Source organism: Mytilus trossulus, chromosome 1 (genome assembly GCF_036588685.1).
Source record: "Mytilus trossulus isolate FHL-02 chromosome 1, PNRI_Mtr1.1.1.hap1, whole genome shotgun sequence".
Taxonomy (NCBI): domain Eukaryota; kingdom Metazoa; phylum Mollusca; class Bivalvia; order Mytilida; family Mytilidae; genus Mytilus; species Mytilus trossulus.
The window spans coordinates 107156193-107174449 of NC_086373.1; the positions used below are offsets into that span (position 1 = coordinate 107156193).

An 18257-nucleotide genomic window follows, 5' to 3' on the forward strand; every position below is an offset into this window, starting at 1 on the left:
GTAACCTACATGAATGATTGTGATCTACAATGTATAACTATATGATCTACAATGTATGACTGTGATCTACAATGTATGACTGTGATCTACAATGTATGACTGTGATTTACAATGTATGACTGTGATCTACAATGTATGACTATGTAATCTACAATGTGTCAGTCACAGTGTGACCTGACTATATGATCTACAATGTATAACTATGTGATCTACAATGTATGACATGAATATATGATCTACAATGTATGACATGAATATATGATCTACAATGTATGACTATGTAGTCGATATTGTATCACTGTGTGATCTAGAATGTATGACTAAGTGATCTAGAATGTATGACTACATGATCTACATTGTATGACATGACTATATGATCTACAATGTATGACTATGTAATCTACAATGTTTGAAGATTGATATGGAATAAACTTAAATCTCACACACAAAGAATCTCACAGTTGAAGTACTGGCTCACATATGTTTATTCTAGTTATATTTTTGATGAATGTAAAATCTGTTAAAAGCTAAATAAGGAACATAAAACATTATGTCACATGATGATGCTTAGATGTTGACTATTGTTTGAATACTGAAAATAATCAGCCCCCTTACCCTGCTTTATCTACAAGAATTCAACAATATTAATAGACATCAGACTTCTTTGGTTCTATAGATAACTGTTGTGTGTCTAACCTTGAAAAATATCGTTATAATAAAGTTTTATGGCAGGTAATTGTCTGAAACTTCACCAATTGTTGGGCATTTTTGGGGGGACTAATTTCCTTTTTAAGCTTTTACATTAAGTTTTCTTCAAGAGTTTTTACTGAATGTTGATAAATAGCAGGGGTTAGTTTAACCTAGAGTTTACTTCTATGTTCTGGTTATTACATTCAGTAATGTGTTTTTAAAAGCTGTATACAATTTCGATTTTATTCTATAAATATGAATCTTATTTCAACATTTAATATTAGCTTGATATCAATCTATTTTCAGCGCAACTAAATTGTTCAAAACTACAACAGCATACAATTAACTGTTATATCTAAAAATCATGTCAAATTTGAAAATCTAATTTAAAAAATAATAATAGAGTTTGTGAAGGCAGTGGGAGTATTTTGAAATACAAACAGAGTTTGAGATTGACACTTGAAAGCAAATTGTTCTAGGGTATGTTATTTTACTTAGAAATGAAATTTTAAAATGAAGGACATAAAATCAATACGAAATTGAAAAAAAACGTATGGATTTGTAAAAAAGTTTATTTTTGTTTAGTAGATTGCCCTAAATATATTATGGACAAGCATTTAGCTATTGTAGAAGTACTTCTGTTGTCTAAGATACCAATACTACTCAATGTAACTGATTTGAATGGTGTCTGTTATTTTGTTATTAAACATATGAATTTAAAAATATTAAGAAAGTTTGAATAAAAGCCTTTTGTAAAGCAAATTTTCTCTCCCTATTTAACCAACCATTGTTTATAAAGTGACAGTTCAAATGCCCTGAGGTAAAGTATCCCTAAAGTAAACCCTTACAGGAATCTAAGCTGAATCTGTCCCTCCTAGGTAAAGTATCCCTAAAGTAGACCCTTACAGGAATCTAAGCTGAATCTGTCCCTCCTAGGTAATGTATCCCTAAAGTAGACCCTTACAGGAATCTAAGCTGAATCTGTCCCTCCTAGGTAATGTATCCCTAAAGTAGACCCTTACAGGAATCTAAGCTGAATCTGTCCCTCCTAGGTAATGTATCCCTAAAGTAGACCCTTACAGGAATCTAAGCTGAATCTGTCCCTCCTAGGTAAAGTATCCCTAAAGTAGACCCTTACAGGAATCTAAGCTGAATCTGTCCCTCCTAGGTAAAGTATCCCTAAAGTAAACCCTTACAGGAATCTAAGCTGAATCTGTCCCTCCTAGGTAATGTATCCCTAAAGTAGACCCTTACAGGAATCTAAGCTGAATCTGTCCCTCCTAGGTAATGTATCCCTAAAGTAGACCCTTACAGGAATCTAAGCTGAATCTGTCCCTCCTAGGTAATGTATCCCTAAAGTAGACCCTTACAGGAATCTAAGCTGAATCTGTCCCTCCTAGGTAATGTATCCCTAAAGTAGACCCTTACAGGAATCTAAGCTGAATCTGTCCCTCCTAGGTAAAGTATCCCTAAAGTAGACCCTTACAGGAATCTAAGCTGAATCTGTCCCTCCTAGGTAAAGTATCCCTAAAGTAAACCCTTACAGGAATCTAAGCTGAATCTGTCCCTCCTAGGTAATGTATCCCTAAAGTAGACCCTTACAGGAATCTAAGCTGAATCTGTCCCTCCTAGGTAAAGTATCCCTAAAGTAGACCCTTACAGGAATCTAAGCTGAATCTGTCCCTCCTAGGTAAAATATCCCTAAAGTAAACCCTTACAGGAATCTAAGCTGAATCTGTCCCTCCTAGGTAAAGTATCCCTAAAGTAGACCCTTACAGGAATCTAAGCTGAATCTGTCCCTCCTAGGTAAAGTATCCCTAAAGTAAACCCTTACAGGAATCTAAGCTGAATCTGTCCCTCCTAGGTAATGTATCCCTAAAGTAAACCCTTACAGGAATCTAAGCTGAATCTGTCCCTCCTAGGTAATGTATCCCTAAAGTAGACCCTTACATGAATCTAAGCTGAATCTGTCCCTCCTAGGTAAAGTATCCCTAAAGTAGACCCTTACAGGAATCTAAGCTGAATCTGTCCCTCCTAGGTAAAGTATCCCTAAAGTAGACCCTTACAGGAATCTAAGCTGAATCTGTCCCTCCTAGGTAAAGTATCCCTAAAGTAAACCCTTACAGGAATCTAAGCTGAACCTGTGCCAAGCACAAGTACTGATAAATATACAGGGGAAATTTTAAGGACAAGAGAAATAAATGCTTTTCTTAAACATGCAAACATTTTTTTTTAACCTTTAAAATACTATGATTTGAAATAGGATAAGTTGTAATATAATCATCTACCAAATAGTGTTTTATTTAAAACCTTAAATTGAGAATGGAAATGGGGAATTTGTCAAAGAAACAACAACCCGACCAAATAAAAAAACAACAGCAGAAGGTCACCAACAGGTCTTCAATGTAGCGAGAAATTCCCGCACCCGGAGGAGTCCTTCAGCTGGATCCTAAACAAATTGTTTGCATTTCTAGTGTTTCAAATCAAAATTAATGTTCGGATATAAGGGTTACATGCAAAAATATAACCGTGTTTCAAGACTGCAAGAATATTACTATGTTTGAAGGCAGTAATTTGCAACTAATGTTAGCAAAGCGCTTTTAGGAGAAATTTTGGGTTTTTGCATTGCATTTGTTCATTTTCTGAAATGATTGTGTTGTTGAAGACATGACAAGTATAGTTAAGACTGTGACAATGTTTATTAAGTATAGGATTGTGAAATATTAGGAGAATAATCAGTATTGGAACCTCTCTCTAAGGACTGTTATCCTGGCTATAATTTAAGGTTTTCACTAACCATCATTTTCAATTATATCATTTCCTGTAACTTTAACCTAACTTATCAGAGGAATATTGGTTTAATATTAGCCTTTCAAGGAGGAGAATAAGGGATAGAGTTGTTGTTGTTGTCATCATCTATTCAGAAAAGGCTATCTTGAATAGATATAGGAAGATGTGGTGTGAGTGCCAATGAGACAACTCTCCATCCAAATAACAATTTAAAAATTAAACCATTATAGGTTAAAGTACGGCCTTCAACACGGAGCCTTGGCTCACACCGAACAACAAGCTATAAAGGGCCCCAAAATTACTAGTGTAAAACCATTCAAACGGGAAACCCAACGGTCTAATCTATATAAACAAAACGAGAAACGAGAAACACGTATATATTACATAAACAAACGACAACTACTGTACATCAGATTCCTGACTTAGGACAGGTGCAAACATTTGCAGCGGGATTAAACGTTTTAATGGGCCCAAACCTTCTCCCTTTTTCTGAAACAATAGCATAACATCACAACATATAAAAACATACGATAAAATATCAATTAGCAGACTTAACTCAATCAAAAAACGTATGATTACACAAAGAACGAATAAATTTGATCTGCGATATCTGAATACAAATGCACAGTTAATTAAATATAAGGGACAAACAGTCATGACCAAAAGGCTATCAAACAAATTCAAACACACTGACAAATATTTAACCAATCAATGTTCACTTTAGAAAAAAAACGTTTTTTTATAATCTTGAAGTTTATACAAATGTTGTAACAATAAGTGAAAAATTGAAGATATTACAAATAATCAAAGCTGGTATACAGCCAAGATCCATATAAATAAAAAATGACAAAAAATATTATAAACAGTATCAACAGGTCGAATTAACAAGAAAATACGATTTGAGAGTACTCGCAGTTACTGACAGCTAGTTAAAAGCCAAAACCAATTAATAGTAAAAAATCATGCATCAGAGACTAAAATCGACTAAAACACATCACAGGGATTTAGTATTTTAACGTCATTAATAGTCAAAGAAGACATGACTTGTGCAATGCCAAGAATAAATGTATCGACAGGTAGTAGTATAGTGAAGAGCGACTTCTATAGAAATAAAAGTTAACGTGGCTGTGTCCCCTATACATCTCGCCTCAAAAGATAATGAAATTTAGTTATGTTTTAATTTGCTAATGACAAAATCAATATTAGTGCCAATGTGAACTATATTCAGAGATCTAATTACAATATTGGTACGATAACCCTTACTTATAAGTTTGTTTAAAGGTTCGATGAGTTTACAAGGATCACATAGTGATTTCCTCGCTTTAAGTACAATGAAGTTTATTTGTCTCTGATGTTTCAGATGCATTTTAATATTTCTGATCTATAGAGTTGGTATTGTAAAACAATTGTTGTGTGGATTTTTTTTGAAATTGGCACTTGCCACGTGTATATACTGACTTTTATAGATACCTGTAGCTTAGAACAATTGATATTGTGACAGTGATGACCCTTATGTTAATATATTATTTGGAAGATTTAGATATTTTCTGGACACTTTTAAGGGATAAAGCCTGCTTTGTTTTTTGTTTTTTTTTTTAAATAAGAGAGATATTGGTTTAAATGGCTGTCTATGAGAAAACCATGCAGATGGCTATCCATGCAAGGTTGTTAGATTTTGATGAAACTTTGCTTAAATGATCAAGTTGACCTCATATGAAAGTCATGATAGTTTGATGTCCCTAGGTCAATGGTTACCATGGTAACGGGATGGACAATGGATTTTACCAAGCTCATTAACAGATCCACTTCATCAAATGCACCTATTTCATTGATTTCTTTAATAAAAAAAAAATACAATAACACTTCTGGAAGTTTAAATACATTTATAACACCCAAAGCATGTTTATGAAGTATAAATAGCACAATTTCATAAAACATAATAGTATAAAGAAAAAAGACAGGCGAGGAAAATGCATAATTGTTTACAAATATGACTTTTTTTAGCTAAAAACACAAAAACAGGCACTGTGTCCCAAAAAACGCTTTAAATGATCTATTTTTTTTTCATAAGCATTCCATTTCCAAAGATTTAAACTGTAATGAATGGAATTTTGTTGCAAATTAATTTTAGAGAAATTATGATATCAGCAAAAGCCCCCCCCCCTTTTTTAGGCATTTTGACAATACATAGTGAAAATTCTGATATACCTAAAAAATAATGCATTTTCAATTAAGAGCTGAATTAAACAGATTCCAAACTCAAACATGTTTAAAAGAAGGTACTTTTAAGTTAAAAAGATTTAGTTAATGGAAAAATAATGAGAAGCTTAGCTAAACATTAGGGGAGGCTTGAACTGGTCAAGGTAATATTTTTTTTTTGCCTTTCTGACAGACTCTGAAAGGTTATTAAGTCTTAACAAAGTGTTATATGATTAAATTGAAGTCAGCTTTATAAAATATTGACCAAAAAAATTCTTTTTTAAATTTAACATATTAAAAAAATCAAAGTTTTGCGGACATAAAGTGTGTATCTGAATGGTAAAAAAAAATGACGTTTGCATCACATTTTATTGCTGTTGATAAAATTACAATTACAAAATCAATTATTTGTGCGAGTACAGTACACACTTGCAGATAGTCTGATAAATGTCTGACATGCTGAACATTTAGATCCAAAGTTGTGATGGATCATCTGCATTGATCAATGGACGAGGTGAAAAAACAGGTGTAAAAAAATCGTCAAATTTATATAAAGGGTAATAAAGTTACACAAGAGAGTAAAACATTAAATTAATCAGTATCAATTAATAATGTTCATTTTACAATAAAATTATCAGTATGTTATGAAGACTTGTCATTATATTTTTGGAAGTTTTAAACTCTTTTTTTTTCTTTGAACCTTATATCATAATACAAAACTAGAAAAGATTAATGTATCAAACTGTACTCACTTATTTAAAACAACTTTTTAAATTGATGTACAATCTAGTATCTTATGTTTATCTTTGGATGCATAAATATATGATATTTAGAGGTATTCATTACTATTGTCATAATTGATAAGAATCAAGGTGTCATGGTTGTATTATAATTAATATAGTATGGCCAAAGTTCCATAACTCTTCCAAAATTTTTTTTTTTTCGAACAGTCTAAGAGTTTACTTAAATTTCAATGTAATATATCTCATATCAATTGTTAAAATAATTCTCAATTAACAGGTCAATGATGATGAAAACAATTTCAAAGGTACATGTATGATCAAAAACCTAAACAGTCAATACAGAAACAATTTCAGACAAAATAGTATTGTGTTCATTTGCCTCTAAACTGCTAAGAACATTTTGAAGGTCTTCATCATCTTCTTGGTTATCTTCAATTTTGACAAGCTTGACAGATTTATCTTTAGATTTGTCCACTGTCTGTTTTTTCATGCACAGGTTTCCAAAGAAACTTCTAATTTGCTGATGGGAAAGCCACTCAGATGGTGAGAATATTCTATCTCCTTGCAAATCTGTCTCATTTCTCATTTGTTTGGAAACTGTATATGGACTAGGTTTTTTCCCCGACTCTTCCCCAACATTGAATAACACAATCAAATACTCCTTCACTTTGGGTGAAAATCTGACTGCCTTTTTCCTCTTTTTCAATGCATAACCAGGAGCCTGACTGTAATTGTTATTAGTTTGAACTTGCATTTTTTCTGACCCAACAGTAGACATCAAAGGTTTATTTAAAAATCTAATATCCTGACATTTAGAATACCATAGCCTTTTACATGTATCGGAAATATTATCAATTTTTTCATTGTCAAATACATGTTTACCAATGGAAATGTGTGTTATTAATTGGTCTTCTTTCTTGAATACTAAAAGGCAATCTGGTTCAAAGCATGGGAAAGTAGAATTCTGCTTAATAGCTTTTTTGGAAGCTGGTTTTTCTTCTGGTTGTTTTGGATCTCCAATTGTCTGTAAAAAATATTAACATGCTATAAGTAATTTTTACATCATGATGAGAACTTTAAGAGTATTCTTTTTTTGATAACACTAAGAACATATAATACATCCCTTTAAATTGATTTTTGCAATTCATTTTAAAGTTGTCCTTAGATCATGTAGATGAAACACTCATCTCTGTACTAGACCATCAAACTGAACAAAATCATTAACAGTACATAACTCTTAAATTTCAACATCCTACATGTGTGTAGGTATATTAGCGTTATTTTACATTTTTCATTACCAACATAAGTTATGTATATTATGTATATGGTCTTACTCCATTAATGAAGCATGCTTTTAGAAATATATTTTTTTAATCTTTTATATGAACTGGTGACATTTTCATCGCATACATTGTACATGTATAGAGTAAGCATGGCAAAAAGTGGTAGAATCATGATCAGTATTTTTGTAATTACTGTTGCACATTCATTTTAAAAGACCCTCTAGCAATTGTCAAGTTGAAAAAACATGAATATAAGCCCTGTTCATTGACAATTTGCATTTTTCTATGTATTGTGTGATTTTGTCCCATGTACATTTATACTCCATATCCCTTTATTTTCAATTCTTTTAATTATATTAATTTTCAAATGTATTATAAATTGAGCAATAAATTCTTACCAAATTAGTATCAAATATCATCAACTTGTTGGATATTCTTGTCATATCTGTTGCTTTTACAAGTTCACCTTCAATACCATAAGCCTTGTATGCTATCATGCCTTCATCTTCAAAGCTGAAATTATTGAATTTTGAAATCTGTAGGTTCTTTATCTGTCCATACAAAACTGGTTGTGTTTCAGATGCTACTGTCACCACGGAAATGTATGTATTTCTTATACCTCCATGACTTTCAAGAGCTTGTTTCATCTCCATACCATTGGTGATGTCATTACCTTCATTTATGAAATTCAGCATATGAAGCCTACAAGTTCCTGTCCTTGAGTCACATAGATCTTTGCCTGACTGGGCTTCACTGAAATTGTATTGCTTTACATTCAATGACAAATCATTACGAAATTTCCATAGATAAGACAGCAATGGTAAGGCATGGTAACACCCAGCATTATCAGACCTGATGTAAACATCTCTTAGGTGTGGATGAATGGACTTCAGCATTTTAAATGCACTACTGAAAATCTGAGATACTATGTGCCAACCCTGCTTTTGTTCTTCTACAATGTGTACCATTGAATATATGTCATAGTTCTTATCATCTTCATCATTGCTATCATTTTCAGATTGTGGTTTTCTGACAAGGGCACAGATCATGTGCCAACTGATACCTTGTTTCCCAAACCATTCACTCTGAGTTTCTCGGAAAGTTTGTGGAATATATTTCATGGCCCAATCAGCAATAATCAATACTTCATGTGATTGTAGGTTTTGAAGTAGGTCCTTTTTGCAGGAGTCTTGATTCACTGTTCTGATTAAATGATCCCTCCATGCCCAAATTTTTTCTGTTGACACTGAGATGTCATGTTCAAATTCCTCTTTTTCTTTTGAGTTTATGTCTGGAAAATTTGAGGTCATAAGGTTTTGAAGTTCATCTTTAATTTGGTACATCCTACTGCAAGGTTGACATGTTGTTGTGTGCACATGTTCACAACCCTTTTCTGATAATGCTAAGTGAATGCAATGTTCATTGCAATCACTTTCTGATGACAGGTGATTTTGAAATTCATTCTTTAGATGTAATTTTAAGGTGTCTAAACTTTCATTCAGATCATCTACTTTACTTGTTATCATACCATTTGTGCCAAGATTTGATACCACTTTCTTTAAAGTATCAATACTATCCATGCCATCACTAATGTAGTTGTCTAGTCCATGTAGGGATTTTAATTGTGAGGCAGCACAAGCTTTTATGATCTTGAACTGAGTTGCTCTACATGGTGGAATGATGGAGTTCTCTTTGCAGTAGTTGGTATAAGCATTGATGAGTCGTGATGCAATCATGGTTCTTATTACTTTTGGTACTTTAACAACCAAGCCTGATGACAGTTTTAGATGTCTTGATCCAAATCCAACAATTTGAAGGTAGCATGGGGAAGAAATAAATTCAATGAAATGATGGATTTTCTGTTTTGGCAAGCGTATGCGTGTTATCTTTGGTGGAGTTACATATTGTCCTGGTCCATGAGTTGCTGCATATTTTCTTGCTGCATCAATTTTATATATAGTCAATCCTTGAATGAAGGATAAAAGTTCAGATTTTGAATACTTCTCCACAATCAAAGACAAAACCTGGACTTTGGTAGTGTGATCTTCTGCCTTGTTGTAAGCTGATATGATAGTCTCAGTTAATGCATCTTTTTGCTTTGATTCTGAGGTCTTCAATTTCATGCTATGGCATACTTGGGTCATCAGTTCTAAACCTTGGGATGGAGCAATGTTTTCACACACTATTTCAAATGCTGAACGTGCTTGCCTTATATAGTACATTTTAGTAGAATACTGTAGCTCTTCAAATTCAATAGATGCTTGAGATTTAAGAGTTGGGTACTGCCCATTAGACATAACTTCCATTGCCCAGTTAAATATTTCTTTCTGTGACCTCTCATCTCTGGACCAACTTGATGTTGCTGTTGCCTGTGATATTGTCTGTGATGAAAACAAATCAGGTTCTGAAAAATAAAACGATTTTATGAAATTCATTTCTCACACATACATTGCATCTGAAAATCATTTCTATACAAACTTCAGTTCATTTATTTATCACAACATTAACCTTGAACTTGAATGTAGTGGCCTCAAAAGCAATAGGCACTATTATTAAATAATATGTAAATAGGATAATTAAGAACCTATAGCTATCAAGCAATTATTTGGTTCATGTTATTTTTTTTGTATATTATTTTTAATGACAAAATTGAGGTCAAGTTTAATATGTACAATTTTTACTTTAATTTGCTGCTTCTTTGTGGTCCTTGATGGATAGAAAAATGATTTGTTTTCGTTTCTGTGTACGTAATCACGGTTAAACATAGCTTTATAAACAAGTGAATCTGTGAGCTAATGCATATGCTCACTAATGATACCCCCGCTAAAAGAAAAGGGTAAACAGGAAGTTGTTCAGTGTCGAATCTAAAAACTTATCACTGGGTAAAGCTTGCAAAATTTTAATTTAAACCTTGATACCAAGTTGCAGAAAGCCTTGACATGTAGTTTCTGAGAAAAATGCAATGAAAATTTATAACTTGGCTATTACATGTATATATGTAAAAATTTGCAAGTGTTTGATAAACAGGAAGTTGTTGAGTGATGAATCTTAACACACATCACATGGTATAGCTTCCTTATATAAACCTTGATAATAAATTTCAGAAAGGTGTGATCTGGAGTTCCTGAGAAAAATGTGACCAAAATTTACAACTTTGGTATTATGTGCTAAAATAGATGTATGTAAGTGTTCAGTAAACAGGAAGTTGTTGATTGATGAATCTGAAAACACATCACACAGTATAGCTCACTCATATAAACCTTGAAACCAAATTTCAGAAAGCTGTGATCTGTACTTCCTGAGAAAATTGTGACGAAAATTTACAACTTTGCTATTATGTGTTAAAATATATAAGTCTTCGGTAAACAGGAAGTTGTTGTGTGATGAATCTTAAAATGCATCACACAGTATAGCTCACTTATAAATATAAACCTCAAAACAAAACTTCAGAAAGCTGTGATATGTACATCCTGAGAAAATGCGAAGAAAATTTCGGTAAACAGGAAGTTGTTGAGTGATGCATCTGAAAATGAAGTATAGCTCCCTCATATAAACCTTGAAACCAAATTTCAGAAATCCTTGTAATGTAGTTCCTCAAAAAAATGCAACGAAAATATTTATGGGACGGAAGGACGGACGGATGGACTGACTGACAGACAGAGGTATACCCCCAATTTTTTAAAGCGTGGGTATAATTATAGTACATATATATATTATAAATAAGATGTGGTATGAGTGCCAGAATGTTTTTATTGGTGACAAAATTGAGGTAAAATTTGACTAGTGACAAGAACAAATGTCACAAGAGTACACACACCAGTGTTAATAGTATTTAGCATTCTGAGAGTATAACATAGAACTGAGAATCAACTCACTGAAGGATATCCCTACATCCCATATTTAATAAACTAAATTAGTTCAATTATCTCCCTTGACAAAATTCAGACAGGAGTTTATTTTTCGTGCACATTCTCAGGTAGTGTACTGCAAATGTGTAAATATGAATTAAGCCATTATGGATGAGTTGCACATATGAGATATGTTGCCACATATTGCAATATTAAACTAAGTATGTTTAATTATTTCCCTTGAAATATTTCTGACCAGGATTATTTTCTTCATGGACATCCTCAGATTGTTTATTGCATCTGTGTAAAGTTTCATCAGTATCTATCCTTTTGTTGAGGTATTGTGCTTACAGGAAATATGGACAGATAGACAGAGTACTTCCTATTTACCCTCTAAAACTTTGTATGTTGGGTATAATAAAAACAAACCTAAATTGCATAGGTTTTTTTAAATGAAAAAGAGACAAAAAGTGCAATTTTAGTAAACAGATATTATACCTGAATCCATAGACATTGCAGTATCCATCATGATATCTTCAAGTTTGCCATCAGCTGCAAATTCTGTAAAAAAGAATAAAAAATATACTGATTTTGATAAATAATGCTATATATGACATCACAATGATCATTGTTTGATGGATTTATTTCCACAATTTATGTTTAATGGACTTGATGTGTTTCTTATTTGTATTTTTTTGTTTATTGTTTTTTGTTATATATAAATCTGGCTGCTGGTTTTTTCATACATGTTATTGTATCATGTGTATAGACCAGGCAATTTCAATTGTTTTTTTTATTAAGTCATGTTATGGCATATAAAACTCTAAAAATAGTTCAGAGTTTTGCCTATTGATGACAATACAGTACCCTTAAATCTATTACATTAACAGAATTTAGTCTATCTGCATTCTGAGAGTATTGCATGGCAATAAGTATAGTTCCCTTTTAGTTAAAATGCATTGTTCCCGAAAACAAAATTCGAACTTGATACATGTAAAAAAACTAAATATACCATATATCAAATCAATATAAGGGTAGTCGAGCATGACTAAAAAAAGAAAATTGATTCATTGTGTGAATTTCTAAGTACAATGATCATATAAATCTGAAAAATATCATCAAATCAGAACAAAATTTAAACTTGATCTATAACTTGTAATGGTTTGACCATAAACCAAATATCAAATCAACAGTTTTAAGTATGAAAAAAAAAGAGTGGAAAATTTATTTCTTGCATTAATTTTCTATGTCTGATGACCATAACTCTGCAAAGAATCATCATTTGACCTGTAACTTGTCAAGGTTTAACTACATGCCAAATTTCAAGTCAATGTTTTTAAGCAATTAAAAAAGATCAAAAAACAAAATGTGAAAAACCAACAATTTGAGAACATCAGAGTGAATTTTTAAGTCCAAGGACCATAACTCTGCAAAAAAAAAATACCAGACAGGAACTTAATTCAAACTTTTTCTATAACTTTTCATGGTTAAACTATATGGCAAATGTGAAGTCTACCTTCAAGCATGATGAAAAAAGGGCGGAAAACAAATTACTTATGTGATTTTTCTAAGTTCAAGGGCCACAACTCAGCAAAAAATCATCAGAAGGGAACTAAACTAGCACCTGATCTCCTACTTGTAATGGTTATATTAATTATTATATACCAAATTTCTAACCAATATCTTCAAAAAAGAAGATGTGGTGTGATTGCCAAAGGGATAGCTCTTCACAAGATTCAAAATGACATAGAAATTAACAACCATAGGTCACTGTACAGCCTTCCGGAACACCTAATTTCACTCCTGTTTTTCAGTGGAGTTCATGTTATTTCTTATTTCTTATTTTTTATTGTTGTTGTTAATTTCTTTTGGTTTTTTGAGTTTGTATTATCTCCTTGGTTTTGGTTGTAATTGTCTTCAATAATGAGCAAAGTGCATACCCCATAGTCAGTGACCAGAGTAAAACAATTCAAACAAGAGACCATCAAGCATGACAAAAAAGTGTGGAAAGCTGATTTGCCAGACAGACAGACGGACAGAGTGCAAACTCTAAAGTCCACTTAAACTTTGTTGGTAGGGGACTAATAAAGATAAACTGAAAATGTCAGAAATGTTCAATACATTAGCATGATCAAAAGCCAAATCTAAATCAATATAGATTTGCAATTGCCAAGTTCACATCCCAACAACTATTGGTATTAATTATTTCCTTCTCAAAAGTCTTCATAAAGCTTAAATTATAACATTGTGTGTTAAATGTTTAAAAAACACCATTTAAAAATCATACCTGTATTACTTATTGCAGAACAAGCTTCAGAATTGTTGTCTTCTTCATTTTCACCATTTCCAGTCACAAGCTCTAAAAAAAATATTATTCTAAATATTATGCATTGTATGTCTATGTCACTCCTTTTTAGATAATGAAGTATGAAATATGAAAATTATTATTTTAGGGTTATTCAAAATAACCTTCATACAGTTAAATTTAACTAGAATTGTGAGATATTCACACATGGATAATATGACATGACATATGACATGATAAGTGAAATATTATGGCATGGCATATAACATTATGACATGTTATATGACATGACATATTTCATGACATGTGACATGACACATAACATGACACATAACATGACACATAACATGACACATTTCCTGACATGTGACATGACATATTTCATGACATGTGACATAACATACATGACACATAACATGACATGTGACATGGCATATTTCATGACATGTGACATAACATACATGACATATGCCATGACATGACATAAGACATGAGAAACAGAGATGCCTATTTTTTTACTTTTGATTTTTCATGTCTTCAAAAGGTCGTCTATCTATTGTGCTGATGTTATCAAGCAATGCACATTAAACGGTTGCAATCCTTAAAATAAACTTTTGAAGTAGAGATCTTTTTGGTCATAATGTAGCTTTTAGTGTCTGACACAACCGAATTTCAAGCAGCTAGGGCACATATACAATCATAATTTTATCAGTTGATTATTCACATGTTTATTTTTGTTTTGTTGTTTTGAATTCATATATTGAATTAACATGTAAATACATGTATGTTTTTATATATATTGATAAATACCTATTGTACCAGTTACATTTTCAACTGTATCAATCCTGTCTGTTGCATTTTCAAGAAAACTGCATATTTCTAAAATTTATAAAAAAAAATATAAATAGATTTTAGTAATTCTAAATTCACAGTATACATATAATTACAATCATGTTAATTATGGTTATCAATAAAAACTACAAATGTGAGTTAACTCAGATAAGAATGCAATGTCACACTTTAAACTTGATATTGGTCATTTCCATTATCTCCCTTGAAATATATTGGATAGTCCCACAGTATTATCTTCAAGTACAGAGTGTGTAAAGAATTATCAGTATCAGTATATCTAATGATAAATTCTGCTTTCTAGACATATGAACAGACAAAAGGACAGGATGATTTATATACTCCCTAGAACAGTGTTGAGGGGGTGTTACAATGTATAAACCTATTTGAAAGTAAAGTTTTCCATTAATGGTATTCATTTTTGTGATGTGCTTTAGTTTCCAGTTTAATGGGACTTAAATTTGATTTAAACCAAAAACTATAACCTGATTAGCTGGAAAAAATCTGAAACTCTGCATGATCTATGTATCACTTTTAAATTTTTTAACCAAACTTAAACATGGTTCTTATGGTACTAATTCATCAAACTGAAAATTCATCTTTGTAGACATGTAACAACAATTGATAATGTCAATGTCATAATGCAATTTATATCATTTTTACAGCTAGATGTACCTCTTAGTTCTTCTTTCATATGTGTTCCTATCTGTAACTCATTCTTGTGAGACTCAATACATCTGCGACAGACACCTGTAAATAAAAAAAATGAACATTGTTGCATTTATAAATTACCAACAGACATAATGTGGAACATATATTGTTCATGTACCACTTTGATGTTTTTCATATTATTAATGAAAGTTCAATTGATAATTATATTAGTGAAGATTGCATACAATAGACTGATTTAAGAGTACATACATGTACATAAATAACAAATAGCACAAAACTACCTTAACTTTTATGATCATGATGAATCTGAAAAGGTCAAGGTACAACATGTAAGTATGATCTACTAGAGAGTCCATATTATAAATCTCTGATTCAGTAGCCTACAATATGTCCTTTCTTCAGTACATGTACATTCTTTTACTGCCTAACAGGGGCCACTTTAGTGCTGTTCTGAATGTTTTAAGTGATAATCATGTAGGCATAAAAAGGATACATTGTTCTTTCTATATGCAATATATACAAAATGTACATTGTCCCATGTACATTTCCTCCATATCCCTTTATTTACACATGTACAATGTAAATGTTTATGTAAAATTTTTAAATGATTTTATTATTTTATAAATATATACATGTACCAAATATGGAAATTTTTATACAAAAAAAGTCATGTAACCAACAATACCTCATATCTGGACTTAAAACAGTGCTTAACCCTTAGTGTGTCCTTATGTTGGACACACAAAAGTGTAGAAATGTAGGTCAGGAGACAATAACTCAACTTTATCACATATTTGTTACAAATACATAGAGTTTTGCATATACATGTATATGTAATAACCACATAATTGCCCTAGCCATATTGATGCCCGGGGCAAATAACCGGCCTGAACCAGGGCCAATATGGGCTTCCTATGCTATTCCAATGGGAGAGCCATATCTGCCCTCGCGTGCAAAATTAATATTGGCCCTCGCGTGCAAAATCAATATTGGCCCTCTCGTGCAAAAGCCCTCAATTTTCTGTTTGAAGAGTCATGTACAATCTGTGAGACTTACTCAATGTTTAAATATTACCCTATGCTGTTTACAAAAAAATATCAGCGTTCAAACGAAATAAATAATTCTTTTATTTTTTGAGCGACGTTCTATATAATGACGTCTTTGCTAGTAACAATAAGTCTTCGTTCATTGTCGGAAAGGACCAGATGTGGTTACGGAAATTATTGAGGAATCTTGAAAATGTGACAAATAAAGAATGAAGAATGAATATACAAAAACAAATGACAGAAATAAAATAAACAAATAAACACTCTTTATTCAATGTTTACTCTTTAGCTCGTTTAATTTTCAATTGCTAAATATGTGATAAATAGATTATTACATGGCATTTTCCATATAGTCCCTATTATCAGCCCGAGACTCCCATATCGAACCGAGGGCTTTTGCCATGTAATAATCTATAAATATTCCATTTTGTCATATACATGTTATTGTATAGTGGAGATTACTCTGACATCCAACGGCTATTTTGCCAGACAAGCTTGGGCTGTGGGACCCCGGCCCCAGCTTGTCTGGCAAAACAGCCGTTGGACGTCAAAGTAATCTCGGACTAGTTATTGTAGGGATAAATATACATTGCATTGAGTTTATAAAAAATAAAACATTCAAGCTATAAAAGTTGCCATTTGTATCAGTTACTGAGTTAGTGTTGGCCTGTCGCTGTACAGTCTTTTTTGTTATGAATTGATGTTGTTTGTTTTTGAGAAAGGGGGGAGGGGGGGGGGGCAGGATCTTCAATAAGCAGGATTTATTTATATATTCCAATGAAGACAAGTATCTTGCCATTTTTATATTTATAAACATATCATTATTTTTCTTACCAGAACCAACTGCTATGTTCAAGTTAAACTTGAGCCAAATTTCCCTGCTTTGCGTGAGATTGATGCCTCTGGCCACTTTAGCTGATTTTGCAATGTCATGCAATGGATGGCAGCAAGTTCTTTTCTTTCTCTTCCACTGCAGTCCATACTGTTGTCGGTGTTGGTTGCATATATATTTGTCAATCACATTTGAAAGTCTGAGACCCAACCCAGCACGATTCAGAATCAGCAGTGATTCTGGAATATTCATGTCTGTCCCACATTTGAAAAATCTTAAATGACTTATGGTGTCTTTGTTACATTCTTTTAGTGAAAACAACTCTGTCCCTTTACAATTTTCATCAAATGCACATTGGTTAAACTGTCCTGTCATCATTCTGTCATCTTTGTTGTTTGAAGTAGTTTCCCTCCTAATGTTATTTAATACTTAATCTATCTCTAATATGAAGAGTTCCTTCCTTGGGAACAAGGGGAGATAATTAACTGTTGATTGTTTTTACCTTATCACTCTTTTTTTTTTACTCAGCTATTATTATTTTGCAACTGAATTCCAATTACATACATTTAGTGTATATTAAAATATAACACTATACAAAATTTTATTAAAAAATGAGTGACTTTTGAGGTTTTATAACCATCTGAAGTACAAGTTTTTATTCAATTTTTATAAAAAAACATTTTTTAAAATCAATATACAGAAAATACAGAGGGAGAATAGAAGAATCCTTTTGCATAATATTTTAGAACAACATCTTAACTTTATGATTAAGAAAGAAAAAATAAAAATATTTATTTTGAATTACTTTTTAAACAAATCAAGAAATGTATAGATTTTAACACCATTTTAAGCAAATTTAGGACCAAAAATAGAATAACCCATAATTTACTGAATTTGAGGGAAAATGTAAATTTTCAACCACAGGTCTTTTAGATGTACCAAATACTTTATAAAAAACCCAAAATGCACTACAATCTCCAAAATACCTTTCATAATTATT

At 31.9% G+C, this 18257-nt stretch overlaps 2 protein-coding genes across 9 annotated transcripts in view; one reads left to right on the forward strand and one right to left on the reverse strand.

Annotated features, from left to right (window-relative positions):
• LOC134696383 (heparan sulfate glucosamine 3-O-sulfotransferase 5-like) overlaps positions 1–18257 on the forward strand; it is a 92786-nt gene that overhangs the window by 16606 nt on the left and 57923 nt on the right. The gene's annotated exons all lie outside the window — the stretch shown is intronic.
• LOC134698600 (uncharacterized) lies at positions 5446–17904 on the reverse strand. The gene is made up of 7 exons (XM_063560505.1): positions 17260–17904; positions 15383–15457; positions 14669–14737; positions 13841–13912; positions 12052–12114; positions 8104–10109; positions 5446–7446 (listed from the first exon to the last, which is right to left on the reverse strand). The coding sequence occupies exons 1-7, from the start codon at positions 17633–17635 to the stop codon at positions 6748–6750; spliced, it is 3360 nt and encodes a 1119-aa protein (XP_063416575.1). The 5' UTR covers positions 17636–17904; the 3' UTR covers positions 5446–6747.